We start from the raw sequence: 14,903 nt of genomic DNA, 5'->3' as shown, positions 1-14,903 counted from the left end.
GCATATTCATATTATCGTCAAGATGAATTTTGGCTTTTTTTAGAAAAGAATTCATCTTGATTATTTTGTCTTTGAACTATGATGAGGTTGTCTGCCTCTACATTTAAAGTCTGATATCTTGGTTTTCAGGATGATGCATCTAAGGCCACTTCCTCTGTCTTTAGTCTTATTAGCGTAAGACTCAGGATTTACTGCAGTAATGTAAAAGAACTGTGTTTGTAGAACTATACAGTTTTAGTTGGTTGGGGTTTGTTTTTTTTTTTTAACCCTACTTGAACGTTTGTCTCAACAAAAAGCTTTTCCAGAAGTTGGATGTTGCGGCTTCTGCAGTGACAGAGCAGCTGTTTGCACAAACACGGCGAGAAGACTCCCAGGTCTGGGTTTTCGGTGGAAAACACTTACAGGACTGAATAATTGAGGAAGAGTAAATGCAGCTGATGAAAAATTTAAATGAGCTTCACCTAGAGAGCAATGCTTTGTACAGGCAGAGTTTTCTGACCGCTAGTGATTCAAACATTAGACTTCTTGAATAATTCCATGTCTGAATAACTGTTTGACTCACATGCACATAGTTCAGTATGGCCTTTGCCAGCTAGAAGGTCAAAAGGCAGCATTTGCATATCCTAGGCATTAAAAAAGGAAAAATTCCTAAGAAATGCAACAGTATTGGCTGTCCCAACAGCCAAGGGAAGGAGTGAAAAATTCTGATTCAACAAAAAGGTTGTGGTTCAGAACTTTTTTTTTTTTTGCAAGTTTGAAGGCTGAAGGAGTTTATCACATTTCTAAGAAACAAGGCCTGTTTATGCAAATACCAAGGAGAAATAAAGCCTGAGATGCTGATAAGAATTTATATTTTTAATAGAAAGGCCTAGAAATGTCTTTATTTCAGAAAATGGAAATTCAGAGGTTTTGTCTCTAGTATATTGTGTTTTCTTGGTGTATCAAGTGACTTAAGCGTGGCTTGTGGAGTTCCTTTTATTGAGGCTTTATTGTATTGTGTGTCTCTGATTACCAAATGAAACTCAATGCAGACTCTAAAAAATCTGCTCTTCCTTTAAAGACCAAGGATATTTTGCAATAAAAGTGTTTTTAAAGGTATTTTTGACATGTATATGTTCTGTTCACATGAAAGTTCAACCCAAAGTTTCTTTAAAAAGTTTCTCATCGGTGTAAATGCAGCATTAGAACAGTGAAATTTTGACTTCCTTTGTTGACAGCTGTAATGCTGTTAAGGATAAAATTAAGAAAGCTACAAAAGGTGGTAGAATAGTCTCCAAGATTCTTTTGGTTTATGTTCTTTACCTCTAAGTAAAGTTGTTTTGCCTTCATTCCTGTTTCTCCAACAGGCCCATGTTTTCATTCCCTCTGAATCATACTTACGTGTACATCTGTAACTCTGACATTGCACTTTTTATAAGGTAGTAACATGTCATAAATAGACCTTTAATGTCACTGTAAAGCCTGATAAGGCATCCTTGTCTTCAGGTGAGGTGGTGCATTGAGTCACTCGGAGGAAGGTCTCTGTACCTGGGGGGGTTTGAGGGTGTGAGTTGGGATCTCTCTGCAGGGAGCAGGTAACTGAGGAGGAACTGCCTGTACCAAAGGTGATTTCTTTGCCTTTTTCCTGTGTTATACATTGCAGCCCAGCTTCTCCTTTGCCAGGCACTCTGGGGCAGTAAGTTCCCTGCCAGGATTGATTACAAAGAGTAGTTACAAATGTGTTGTAATTTTGCATGTTCCATTCAGAACTCCTCCCTTTGGAGTAGAAAAAGCCAAGGGCTTTCAGTTAAAAAAAACCCAAGGGTGTAAAATTTAGTCCACTGGAATTTTTTGTAACTAAGGAAAGCCTTGAAGTGTTTTTACTAAGCAATATTCAGGTAATCTACAAATGCCTGGAATATTGGGAAAAATTAAAATTAATTCTGCTTAACTAACAGCACCTTCTGTCCCTATGACATGAGGTAGGACAAGAGTCTTTGCTTTACCTGCACTGCATAGTTATTTGTGGAAATTTTAAGGTGTCTCTGCAGCCTGTTTTGCTGGAAATTCCTTGCTTTGGAAATCAAGGATGGGTAATAAATGGATATTTTTGAAATTGCTAAATGTTTTCAATTTGATCAGACAGAGCAGCCTCTTTTGGGGATGGTCATTGGCAATTCTGGTGTTTAAGAATATCAGAGGTCAAGTACCTGTGATCCATTTCTCCTTCTGCGTTGAAAATTACGTGGTGAACAATGGGAGAAGCTTGAACCTTTCCATTTGAGGAATGCAGCACTGAAAATGGGAAGAACTGGAATATTATAAAGTTCATCCTCAACAATTTTGCTGTAATGGTAGCTTTCCCTTTTTAGCTTTGCTGTGATTCACTGACTAAATATGTGTCTTCAAAATATGGCCTTATTTAAACTAAACAGATCCCCTGCGCTGATAGGGGTGAAATTCTCTGCTAGAGTTCTGCTATGTTATGAAGTGAACAGTGTTGGCTTATTAAAAAATTAATTGGACTCTTGAAAACCCTTATAAAATACCATCAAAATTATCATATAGAATTGGAATTTTTGGTTTTTCTATTAAAATTGTCTGAGCAAAAAGTAAAGCTACAGATTTTTATCCTCCATGCGTTGGAAAGGGGTTTCTTGTAAGAAAGAGTATTGAAAGAAGTTGAGGTAACTGCAGAATTTCCATCTACAGACAGAACCAAGCAGAGGTGGTTGGGCTGCAGGGTTTGCATGGTTTCAGTATTACCTTCTCTCTTGTATTTCTGCTTTTCTCCCAGTATTCTCTGCCTGCGCTTGTGCTTCCTTGATGAGCCAATCACATTGAATTGCTTAAAATTTCTCCCCATAAAATTAGAAGGAATCTTTGCAATCGTATCTTCAGACCATTCTGGACATAAATGAGGGGATGGTACCTAATTAACTTTTCTGATTGTGAGGCCCATTTGTAACTGAGGACTGGCTGATTTTTCCAAAATGAGTTTTGGCAACTAGACCTTGTGGACAGTTAAGTTTTTGCAGTGCAGTTTAACCTTCTGGTGACGTTTATGTCTTATGTTTGCCTGAGTTTGTTTGGCTTCAAATTCCAGTTGTGGCTTTGTCCTCCAGACTGATGCTTGTACCAAACTCCAGGTCCCATGCAGTGACTGACTCTGATAACAGACTCCTCTGTGCGCTCCTTACAGACAAGGCTTGGAGAGTATTTGGCTCTAAGGGGGGCATTTTCTAACAGGTTTTTCTGTTGTTGTTTCTGCTCTTATCTCAGCTTTTAATTGAATTTTGGATTTATCCTAGATGCTGTATTGGTCACATATCTTCTGAGTAAAAGGGTAGAATGGCTGCCTAACAAAATATTAATTTATGGTTATCTGGGAATCATATTCCCTGTCATACTTGTGGTGTTACCTTAGAACACTGTTTGAATAATTGCTTGCTATGGTTTTCAGGCCTATTTCAGGATAACTTCTATCCCTCTCGTATGGATTTTTTCTTGGATAAATTTGTTGTTATGTATCTGTAAACTGAGTTGAAATTTGTTTAGCGTTTATTTGCTTGCTCCTGTACGACTGACCTATATAATTGATTTAACTTCTTGATTACTTGCTGCCTTCTCAATATCTCTTTATCAGTAACTCTTTTCTTTCTTTTAGAACCATCATGAAAGTGTTTACTTTGATGCCAGGAATGTAACTTCACAAGGAACTAATCCTCCAGTTACTTGAAGATACCCTGTCCTTAGCTGAATACTGGAACTCATTAGGTAATCAACTTAAAATCTATTCACTGAATGCTCTTCTGCTTTTATACTCTAGTTTGTGGCTTGAAATATTGTTTAGTGTGAAGCCCGAGGTCTGTCTCTTTTAGAGCAGTATTGTCATCAAATAAATTTGATATTCTCACTAAGGAAATCACAAGTAGCTGCAGACCAGCAGGTTTTCCTCAAACCTCTGTAATGATTAGACATTCTCAGACAGAAGAATTGAATTTTCCAGTTGTACACACCTGGGCAGACCCTCCCAGCTGTCACACTGCTGCTGGCTGTAAGGGCCCTGAGTTTGTCACTTGCAGAGCAGTGGCATCTGCATTCTGGTTTCCTCTTTCCAAAGTATGAGCTGGGATCTTGAGCAACGTACCACATTCTGGTGGCTGACATGAGGCAAGGTTAGGAAATGTGTGTTAGTAAAGTCACGGGTCAGCACCAAGGTCCAGCTCTTCTGTGGTGGCAAGAAGCTGCTGCCACGTTTTTTAGGGAGCTGTTTGGGCCATAATGGTTACTGAGGGCACTTCCTCTATCTTACCAGACTGTATGTCTGAAACTAATTGCTGGGGGGTGGAAAAAGGAAGTCTGCAAAAGGCTGTCCCCCTTGAACTGAGTGACTCGAGAGGAAAATGTTCGCTGTTGTTCTACTTTTCTATCTGAGCTCCAGATTGATCTTCCCCATGAGCAGCAGTTTGCTGTAGATTCTACTGTATGTCAAGGTCTGAGCTTTTATAGATTAAGAAAGCTTAACACTTGCACTTCACAGATACTTCAGACTTATTTACTGGTCAGTGATAATTACAGGAAATGAGGAAGGGACTTGGAGCTCACTGCTCCAGCCTTCTGTATGACCAGCACTTGAAATTAGCCCTCCTTAATGAAAAAAGAATGAAATTTAATGTGGAAAAAACATTCTTGGGTGGATCACACCATTTGGTCAGAGATTTGTTGTGGTTTGCCTTACCTTCTGTGGCTTGCTCAGCCTTCCTTTTGATGAGTAGCCACTAAAAATGATCCAGCTTATCTAATAGTGTCTTCTGTGAGCTCTGTGTTCCCTTAAACACAACTCCCTTCTCAGAGGCTGTTCATGAGGCACAACTATGTCATATGTTCTGTGAAGTGATTCATTACTTGCAGTGGAAGTGGCAGCTTAAATACCTCCAGCTCTGCTGATTTTAATTTGAAATGATTACTCTCTGTGGCCTTGTACAAGTTCCCGTGCAGTTGTTTAGTGGCAAAAAGTAACTTCTTTGGCATTTCTCTGCCTCTTTCCTCTTTCTTTTTTTTTTTTGTCTTTAATGTATTTGGCATGTAAGTGTATAATTATAACACTTTGTTCTTGAAACAAAAATTGAACTGCTATTCTGGATATGAAGCTTTACAGACTTAAAACAAAGGGGTACTTTATTATCCCCCTCCTTTTAGTACCCCTGGATGAGCAAATAAAGTGTTGAGCTAAAGCAATACGAGTAAACTTAGTCCTGGTGATCTGGAGGCACTGAATTTCAGGTGAGAGAAAAATCGTCGGAAAAGGCAGAGGCGGTAACTGAGTCTGGAGATTTCTAACTTAACAGTGAGGAAGAAGTTGATTCTAAGGCTGTTGTTCGGTTAGTTGATAGGAGTTAGATGTCTGGCCTGCACTGAGGCTGAAAGGAGCAAAAAGCAATCACACCAAATGATTTTTAGAGACTCATGGATGAGGTTCCTAAACCCACTGAGGGTGGAGTTGATGTGATGGGGTATAAAGGCCTGTGAATGAAGTGGGTTCAGATCTTGTTTACTGCTGAAAAGTAGTTGCAATAAGACTAGTTTTACTTTGTTGCCTAAAATGGAAGATAAAAGGCAGGTTCAGACCTTTCTTTAGCAAGGATGTGGTTCACAAATGAGTCTGTGTAAGTGATGTGTGTCCAAGAAATCTCTACGATGTGTCGGAGGGAGCTGAGCTCTGCTCAGCTCTGGGCTCTGATTCCTTCAAGATGAGTGGGATGTCTTGTACCTCCCATGAAAAGAGGTTATCTGGGGGAAAAGAGGAAAAAAAAAAAAAGGGTGGATCTCTGTCAGAACCGTCTTCCTCCTTGCACCCATGCACTGATCCCTCTGCCATAGGTCATGGCTGCTCTGAACTGTCACTGCTGAATTAGGAAGTGACCACAAACCCTCTTGCTACATCACGTTGCTTGTGCAGCTTTAAGGGAGAGTTTGTGTGGGAGAGCGGATGAATGTTCGTCTAGCCATACAGTGAACCAGGACAGGGAAAGTGTCTGGGTTAAAACTAACCTGGGCAAACAAGGAAGTTTTAATTTGGATGTATATCCTGGTTGATTTTGCTTTGGCTGTATGAATGCTTTTGCTGCCAGAACAGGGGAGAAGGGGTGGCATGGAATAAAGGAAAAGTAAAGGAGGATAAGTATTGTGACAGTTATCCATTCCATGGGATATGTCAAACAGGCTGCTTGGAATAATATCACTGATGTGCACAGATAGTGCATTTGTTTTTTAATAATTTAATTATGTAATAATTGTATTCTCATCCTCCAGAAAATACCTAATACCTCTTGTACACACTTTTTAACACCTGATTTTTTCATTTTTCCTTTTTCTTTTTTCAGACAATGGGCACTCCATACTAAGCAGGGGTGGAAGACTGAAGCCCATTTGGGGACAGAATGAGTTTAAAAGATGCTGATAGTGCAGTTTGCCAGGCAAAGGCAGCCTATAACCTTCAGATTTACCCCCAACTCTCAACAGAAAGTGCTCCCTGCTGCAAAGTGACAGCAACCAAGGACAGCACATCATCAGATGTCATCAAGGACGTGATCAGCATCTTAAACTTGGATGTCTCCAAACATTATGTGCTTGTGGAGGTGAAAGAATCTGGAGGAGAGGAATGGGTACTTGATATAAATGATTCTCCTGTTCACAGGGTTTTGCTTTGGCCTCGTCGTGCTCAGGACGAGCATCCACAGAAGGATGGCTACTACTTTCTCTTGCAAGAGAGGAACACTGATGGGACCATCAAGTATGTGCAGATGCAGTTGCTCTCCAAGGAGACGGATGCTCGGAGATTGGTGGAACGGGGCTTTCTTCCGTGGCACCAGGAGGACTTTGATGACTTGTGCAATCTCCCCAACCTGACAGAGACAACACTCCTGGAGAATCTCAAATGCCGCTTCTTAAAGCACCGAATTTACACTTATGCAGGAAGTATCCTGATTGCAATTAACCCCTTCAAGTTCCTGCCCATCTACAATCCCAAATATGTCAAGATGTACGAGAATCATCAGCTGGGGAAGTTGGAGCCTCATATTTTTGCCATTGCCGATGTGGCCTATCACACAATGCTTAAAAAACATGTGAATCAGTGCATTGTTATATCAGGTGAAAGTGGATCTGGGAAAACCCAAAGCACAAACTTTTTAATTCACTGTCTCACGGCTCTGAGCCAGAAAGGGTACGCCAGTGGTGTGGAGAGAACCATCCTGGGAGCTGGACCAGTCCTGGAGGTAAAGCTGTGCTCAAACTGCCTTCTGTGAAAATTGGGGTTTGAAAACTTCAAATAACTGCTGCTGAATGTTGCTTTTGAGTCACCCACCTGGTTTAGGCTTAAAATGTCACTGGTTTTAGGCTTGTCACTTGGTTTAGGCTTAAATGTCACTGGACTGCCGTGGTGTTTGGCAGTGTTACCCAACTGCTTCTAATTGATTTTTCCTTAACTCGTCCTTCTGTTCAGTTGACTTCCTGTTGCTTGTAATTTATATGTGACTTATTCCCACCACTAAACACTCATATTCTGGGACACAGGTTACCTGTGTTTTCCATCTGAAAGCCTTGATAGCATTTGAATAGAATTGTCAGCAAATGTTTTTATAAAGATTGTTCCACTGAAACACCAAGTGCTTAGTGTGATCCTGCCTTTGTGTGTGAGCATGTCCTGCAGCATTTTTCTGAACTCACTTTTTGAGGGATTTATTTCCTTTCTACAACTGTTTGGAAGAGAGCATCATTGTCAGTTGAGGAGAAAGTGGGAAAGTGTTTAGGCTTTTAATTATTACAGCATTTCCAAAAGAAAGCAAAACTAAACACGTGAGAAGAGAAGGCACAGCTGGTATTACACTAGGTAACAGCAGGACAAACTTTAACTGGTCTCTTAGGCTTCAGCCTCTCCCTTTTATTCTCTAAAAGGAAAAACCCTGGAAGTGTGGATGGATGTAAAGGTCAACCCTAATAAAATCTTCAACAGCAAAGAGCTTGAATGCAGCCATTGTAATTTTTAGGTTTAAATAGTTTCAAATGTAACAGCACTCTCATAAAAAGAAGTTTAAGCTTTTTTAGAGCTTTTCTGTAAAGAATAAGGAATATGTGCAAGTTCTTTTTTGCCTTGCTTTCTGCTGCTTGAAAGAAGAAGTAAAATTGAGGCTTGTTGGTTGCTGGAGTTCACGTTTACAGTTTTAACCAGAAAACAGGAAGGGGTCACTGTGGAAAGCCCTGTTTGATCAGCTGATCTTGCTGCCTTTGATAAATTTAACTGTTTCATATCCTCCTCTGCAGACATGATACAGCTGTGTCAAACTAGGCAGAGATGTAAAACCCTGTGTGCCTGTTTGTCTGCTGAGGGTTCAAAACTCAAATTCCTAACTTTGGTGGAGCCACAGGTCAGGGTTGTGTTTGTCTGGGAATGTTCATGAGGAGATACTTGTGATTTCGTACTCTAAGATTGTTGTCTTAAGTACCACAGCTACTTCAGACTTCCACTGAGCATTTAGGAATGATTTGCGTGAGAAAATAGTCTTGTTAGCTGGAAATCTGATGACTGATTGAAAGCTTAGCTTGCAGACTTGCCAGATAGACTCTAACATGTTGTCTAAAATGAAATTCTCAGAAATTTCTTGATCTGCTTCTCTGAGGGTGTTTGTCAGTCAGAGTTGATTCAGTGTAAGCCTGTCCTCCCAAATATTCCAAAAGATAAGAGATTTTCACAACTAAATGTAAACAATAGAAACATCTGAATCCTAAAATATCTTTCAGAATTAAATATATATTCATGTAAATCCAGAGTGCATTAAAAAGTGTCACTATGGTGGGTTTAGAACATAAGAAGTGAAATCCAGTCACCCTGATTGGATTCAGCAGAGCTGACAGTCAAGTTCCATGTTTCCCAGTCCAGTCACTAAGCTTAATTTAAAAAAAAAAAAAGTCAAACCTTAGTCCTGGGGAGGGATGCACAAAAAGCTTATATTGCTTTGTGGAAGTTACTGCAGACTCCTGCCAGAGTTGGTCACGTCTAAATCCATCCACGGTGACTCACTTTGGGGTTTTACTGAAGGGAACTAAAGTGCTACAAGGGAATTTTTCTTACATGGATGTTTCGGGGGATTTTTTACATTGTGCCAAAACTATTTGAGAATGTTCTGTTTGATTTTGAAGTTTTATTCTGAGTCCTCATCAGAGTTGAACATGTACTCTTGACTAAAAACCTTCATGATGTAGAAGTGGGTTGCATTTTGGGTCAGAACTTCCTCATTTTAGTGGTGTAAAAATGTGTCTGTTTCTAAGCTGACCTTCTGTAAAAGTTCAAGGGGTTAAAGCACAGAGGGGTGAGCACGATTAGGGTGGTGTGGAGGTGGATTCATAATTTTATTATTGCATGCTTAGGGAACTTGGAAACATTTTTTACTGTTTCTGTGTTGGCTCATTAATCTGTATTCAAATCTCTAAGTGATTTACAGATGAACTGTTGTTAATATTTTAGCTCCTTGCTCACAATTTCTAGGCTTTGAAGGATGGAGTTATAGCTGTACCAGGAAAGGAGATTTGACATTAAATGATGCTTGATATTACCTTGTCGAACATCTGAGAAACGAAAGACATGATACTGAGCCAGTGTAGTTAAAAAATTAAATCTGGTATCAGCACAAGTGCTGTCACATGGGCTGGGGAGAGGAAGGTGGTCATGGGTCAGCTCTGAGCCTCAGATGCTTCCTGCTCAATCTCAGCTGTTTCCAAGGTTCCTGGTTGAGGATCTAATAAGCAGAGCTCAATTCCAATAATTCTGATTACACTTGGCACTGTTTGTAGCTTTCTAGAGAAGAGGAATCAAAGGCTGGGTCCTTCCATGGTGCAGTGATGCTTCAGCACAGCCCCAAGCTGTGGTTTGTGCTGATTTTTAACAGTTCAGGAGACACTCAGTTGCTTTAACTCTCAGATTATGCTGTGGTTTTTGTTGTTTTTTTGGGTTTTTTAATTATATCTCCAGGATAAGGGAGATCATCTCTAGTGAAGAGCAATTTCTTTAAAACCAGTGGGAAGATAAATATAAGCTCCTTTTTAAGATACTCCTAACTTTTTCATCCTCTTCTAAATCTAGTAATTAAAATCTAGTTCCCTGACTTGGAGTTTTGCCTTCTTGTATTGACTGTTCAATTGGAATCCTAAAAAGGAATTTACATTTGGGAACTATTATTTGGGTCAAATTGGGACTAGTGAATCAAAGCTTTGTTTATTTTATGAACTCTCAAACAAGAGAATTGAACCTTTCCATATACACTGAAGAAGTTTATTAGAAACTTATATTTTCCTTTCATCAGGGAAAAATGTCTTAACTGCATGTTTTGGCTATAAAATGCACAGTGTGCAATGTAAGACTGAATTTATTTTGGAAACCTAAATTTAACTTATTCTTCAAGCCAATTAATTTAATAAAGTGGCAGAGAATTGAGCAAGGGGATGGGAGCATGTGATGAGGGAATAGAGGGAATTGGAGCCTTTTCTTCTGGCAGCAGAGCTCTTCTTGACTTGTCTGTCCTTAATTGTAGCCCTCAGTATCTTGGGTTTATTACAGAATTCCAGTTACTTTTTGAGTGTGCTGAAAGTTCATTTCCCTCTGAAATGGGAGTTGAGGAGAGGTGGGACAGATACTGGGGGAATCCTAATTTTTCCTATATTATATGGAAAATCATTGCTTGTTCCCATTTGGATGTATTCTTGAAAATTTCCTAATGCCACTGAACCATTCTTTGGGAAGAATTAAGGCCCAAATGAAATGAAAAGTCCAACAGGAAGCATTCATTAAGTGGTCTTCTAAAGGAGAATTTTTATTGACAGCGTAAACAGGTGGGGGGGGATCAGATTTTCTAGAACTCACCACATTAAAAAACGTGTCAAATTTAACTGTAGAAAGTTTTATGCCTTACAGTTCTATGGAAATCACAGTGAAACCATTTGTAGCTCTGTTTTCCTTATGACATTCCCATTGTGCTAGTGGCTTTGGGATAAGATGGACTGAAGCTTCAACTCTGGTTTTCATTTGTATTTGCCATCAAAGCCTGTACATGCATTTTGTGGGTGTAGCCTGTTCTATTCCAGGGAAAGTGGTTGTTTTAAACATTTATCTGCATCTGTTTGTTTAAGAATCATAATCAGAGGAGGAATGGAACTTCCTTTTTCCATTTGCTTGGATGTTACTTGATTTTTTTGGTAAAAATGCATTGTTGCTGCTTTTCCCTGCTGCACACAACTCCTGGGGAAAAAATCACCTGGTCGTTTTTACTCTTACCATGCTTGGAGTTCCCTGGAACATCCCACAGCACATGGAATTGCAAAATGACCCTGAACACTGGGTGAGTGCGTACTTCACAGCATGGTTGTAAAGACCACTGTTAAACCAAACTCAACTCCAAAGAAGTAATTTCCTCTTCCAGGGTGTGGAATTTGAGTCTTCCATGTCATTTGGCACGTTGGAAGATGGGGCTGTGCAGTGGTGGCTCTGTCTGTGATTTACATGGAAACTCCAGTAGCTTTTTCAGATTTTGGCAACTCTTAGGAATTAATACAATGAGATTTTTAGTTGTGTTCCTGTGTTAGGAGGGAGCATGTGTGTGGCTTGGTTTGGGGTGGTTTTTTTGACGACAAATAAAGGGAGAATTTGATGTTTTTCTGAATACTTTTATATCTGTCACTGCTGTAGGAGTTTTGAGTGTCAGATCCACTTTATGCCTCTTGCATTCCAGGCTAAGAAGATGGGTTGGATGACTTTCTGCCTCCTGGAATAGGCTGTCCCAGCTCTGATTCCCACTGCCCTTGCTCTGCTATTTTTGACTCACCCTCTTTTTATGTTGCTGGTGTTGTGCATTGGAATAATTTTGTTTTAATTTTTTGGGTTTATCTGTCTCCATTGACTCACAAGGGAAAACAGTGTATGAATTTGCTTGTATAAAGGATTTATTTCTCCTTACCTGAGATTCTCTTGTCCCCTCACATCTTCTGAATTTATTTTGTACTCACCAAGGTATATGGAAGGACATGGTAACAGTGATTAGTGATTAGAGTTAAAAGTTAAATGTAACAAAAAAAATATTCTCTACCCAAAATGTTAACTGACTTGGAACGTAAAACGTTGTAGATGTTAAAGGCTCTTCTGAGGAAAGCATTCATGAAAACTTTCCTAAAAACTGTTAATATTAGATCAGCTTTTAAGAATTTGCTGTGTGCTTTGACCAAATACCAGACACATGAGATCATAAGAGCCTTTAGTTTTAAACTGTATTCATTGCTTACATGAGTAATCACTAAGAAAAGTTTGTCAGGAAGCCCAAGTTATGGGGTTTCTTAACTCTATAATGCCAAAAATTAGTTCTTACAAAATAATGTGGCAAATGTAGCTGTACTGTGGTTTGGTTTCTTGGATATAACCAGTGAACTGATGGTTAACTGGTGGCTTAGGTTAGAAAACTTTAGAAAAAGAGGTTTCTGTGAGATCAATTTGCAAGTCCATTATTCTGCAGTCTGGCAAAGCTCACTCCAACAGATTTCCCAAGGCACAGAATGGGAAGTTGGACGGTGTTTGTCAGAGAGCCAGAGCTGAGCCACTGTCCTGGAGAGGAAGAGGGGTTTGATTTACAGAGCTGTGTTCATGTCACAGGACTTTCACTTCTGGTTTGGTCCCTGCTGAGGAGTTGACCTGGATTTTATGCACATATTAATATGCATGTGCATGCAAGATGGGCTTTGAAAAGAGAAATCTGGGTGATACTTTGGATGGAAGCTACAAAAAAATACTGATGGCTGGGCAATGCTTGCTTTGAAAAATCTGAGTGGAGGTGCTGTTGGTATTGTGAGATATGTAGTGTGGTCTTGGAAAATCCAGAGGCTGAGCTCAGCTATCTGGGAGGTGCTGGATACAAATCCTCTCCCTCCAGCCATAGGTAGGCACTTCTGCATACAAATCCTGTCTCTTCAGCCACTGCTGGACACAAATCCTCTTCCTCCAGAAGCCCTTCTGCAGTTACAGCACAGTCCATCTGCACAGGAAGAGCTCCTTTAGCTTAGTCCTTTAGGTCAAAAATAACAGTTGCCTTAAGAATTATGGACATTCTCCCAGTTTATAGGAAGTTTCTCAGGCTCTCTGAACATGAGACAGCTTGTGGCAGAAATCTTGCAAGAGATAGAAAGGTAGAAAGCTGGGAGAATCTGTTTGGGAATTAGTGATCCTGGAGTCCCACTGCAGTATGGCTGCAACCCTTAAGGTGCTTTGGAAAAAAAGCCCCAAAACCAAAAGAGAAGGGAAGGCTTTCAGTATACAAATAACATGATATGTATGTAGGGAAATACAACATAATTGGGCAGTTTTGTGTATAAACAGCTCAGTTCTGTGTTGTCTACAGTCCTTATCCCTCCTACTCCGGATGTATGTGTGTGGAGGAAGAGGGTGGCATTTCTGTGCAGTCATTCCCTGAATGTTCTATATTAGGGAGGAGGATTTCCTAATGGCGGCTTTAATTACTTGGAGCTTTAAGAGGAAATATCTGCGGCAGGAATTGCTGGGGATAGTCTACCCTGAGCAGGGTATTTTTGCAAACAATTACATCTTACACAGGGTTTCTGCTCTAGGTGCTGCATTGCCTGCTCATGGTACAGGGTGACAAGTTCCCCTTAAGCTTGGAACACACAGTTAAGGGTTGATAAAGTTAAGGACATTCCCGATAACTAATTCTACTGGATTTTTTGATGTAATAACTTACTTTTAAGCATGGCTCATGCTGAGGATATTTTGTGATATCAGAGGACTCGTGATCCGACAGAAATATTAGAGATGCACAATTAGGGTTTGTGCCATACGTATTTTTCCCCCCTTTCCTAGAACCTCAAAATGAGACTACATTTTTTGATGTTGTGTAGCAGAGTAGCTGCCCAATGAGTGAGTGGTTCTGTAAACCGAAGTGGTTTTGTTTGTCTTTCTCCTGTTTTTTGAATACACAACTTGGGCTAACTTTATAAATGAGATCTTAACGTTCTGTCTCACTCAAAGAAAAAATGGGGAATAGGACGTAGCTTGTGTCCCTTGTATGGGAGAGGCAGTTTCATGGTAGTCGTGCTGCCTCCTTCCAGCTGAATATCCTCTCTAAGGTCCTAATTGTTAGGGATTGAGGCTGATTTGTACTCTCTAGCTGTGATTACCTGTCTTGTGCTCTTGAAAATATCTGAATGTGTTGTTCCCTTCCCTCAGTCCCTCAAAATATTATTGCATGGGGCAAATAATAAACATATATAGATCTGTGAGGAACATGGGGGCTTCCTGAGCTGCCTTTTTGGTATCTATGTGCTGCCATTTCCATAGTATTCCAAGTTTATACTGGAAGCTAATGGGGGTCTGGACAATGCACAGAAGAGCTTGGAAAGCTGGCAGTTGACACATTAAGTTTAATTCATAATTAACTCATTTTGCTTTATTACAGGCATTTGGAAATGCAAAAACAGCGCATAACAACAACTCCAGTCGTTTTGGGAAGTTCATTCAAGTCAACTATTTAGAGAATGGTATTGTCAGGGGGTAAGTACAGCATGGGGTGGTTGTGGGGTGATCTCTGCAGGAACTGGGGAAACCTTGCTGGATATCAAATGTTTGAGAGTCTTTAACTGAGCTTTATGGAATTGTCAGGTCATGCATAATATCCTTACTTTGCTGTACAACTGGATCAGGTTAAGGATTTGCTGCTGCATCTTTACCTTCCTGCTAAATGAGGGCTTTTTCGTAACACTCCATTTTGCATGGAAAAACAGAAGATCTGAGTTTTTAAGAGGAGTTGGAGACAAGTGAAATATATTTAAGGAAGCCATTTTAAAGAACAGTTTAAACACCAATTAAGAGAGAT

At 39.9% G+C, this 14,903-nt stretch overlaps 1 protein-coding gene across 8 annotated transcripts in view; it reads left to right on the top strand.

Annotated features, from left to right (window-relative positions):
• Nucleotides 1-14,903, top strand: part of MYO9B (myosin IXB) — a 42,951-nt gene that overhangs the window by 1,750 nt on the left and 26,298 nt on the right. For all 8 annotated transcript variants that reach the window (XM_027715414.2, XM_027715416.2, XM_027715412.2 and 5 more), the window contains exons 2-4: nt 3,647-3,756; nt 6,366-7,259; nt 14,487-14,581. In XM_027715414.2, the coding sequence (XP_027571215.2) occupies nt 6,423-7,259; nt 14,487-14,581 (932 nt within the window). In that variant the 5' untranslated portion in view covers nt 3,647-3,756; nt 6,366-6,422. The remainder of the gene's footprint in view (nt 1-3,646; nt 3,757-6,365; nt 7,260-14,486; nt 14,582-14,903) is intronic.

Source organism: Pipra filicauda, unplaced genomic scaffold, assembly GCF_003945595.2.
Source record: "Pipra filicauda isolate LSUMZ 115617 unplaced genomic scaffold, ASM394559v2 scaffold294_size920599_pilon, whole genome shotgun sequence".
Taxonomy (NCBI): Eukaryota; Metazoa; Chordata; class Aves; order Passeriformes; family Pipridae; genus Pipra; species Pipra filicauda.
This window is presented reverse-complemented; position numbering and strand designations above follow the sequence as displayed.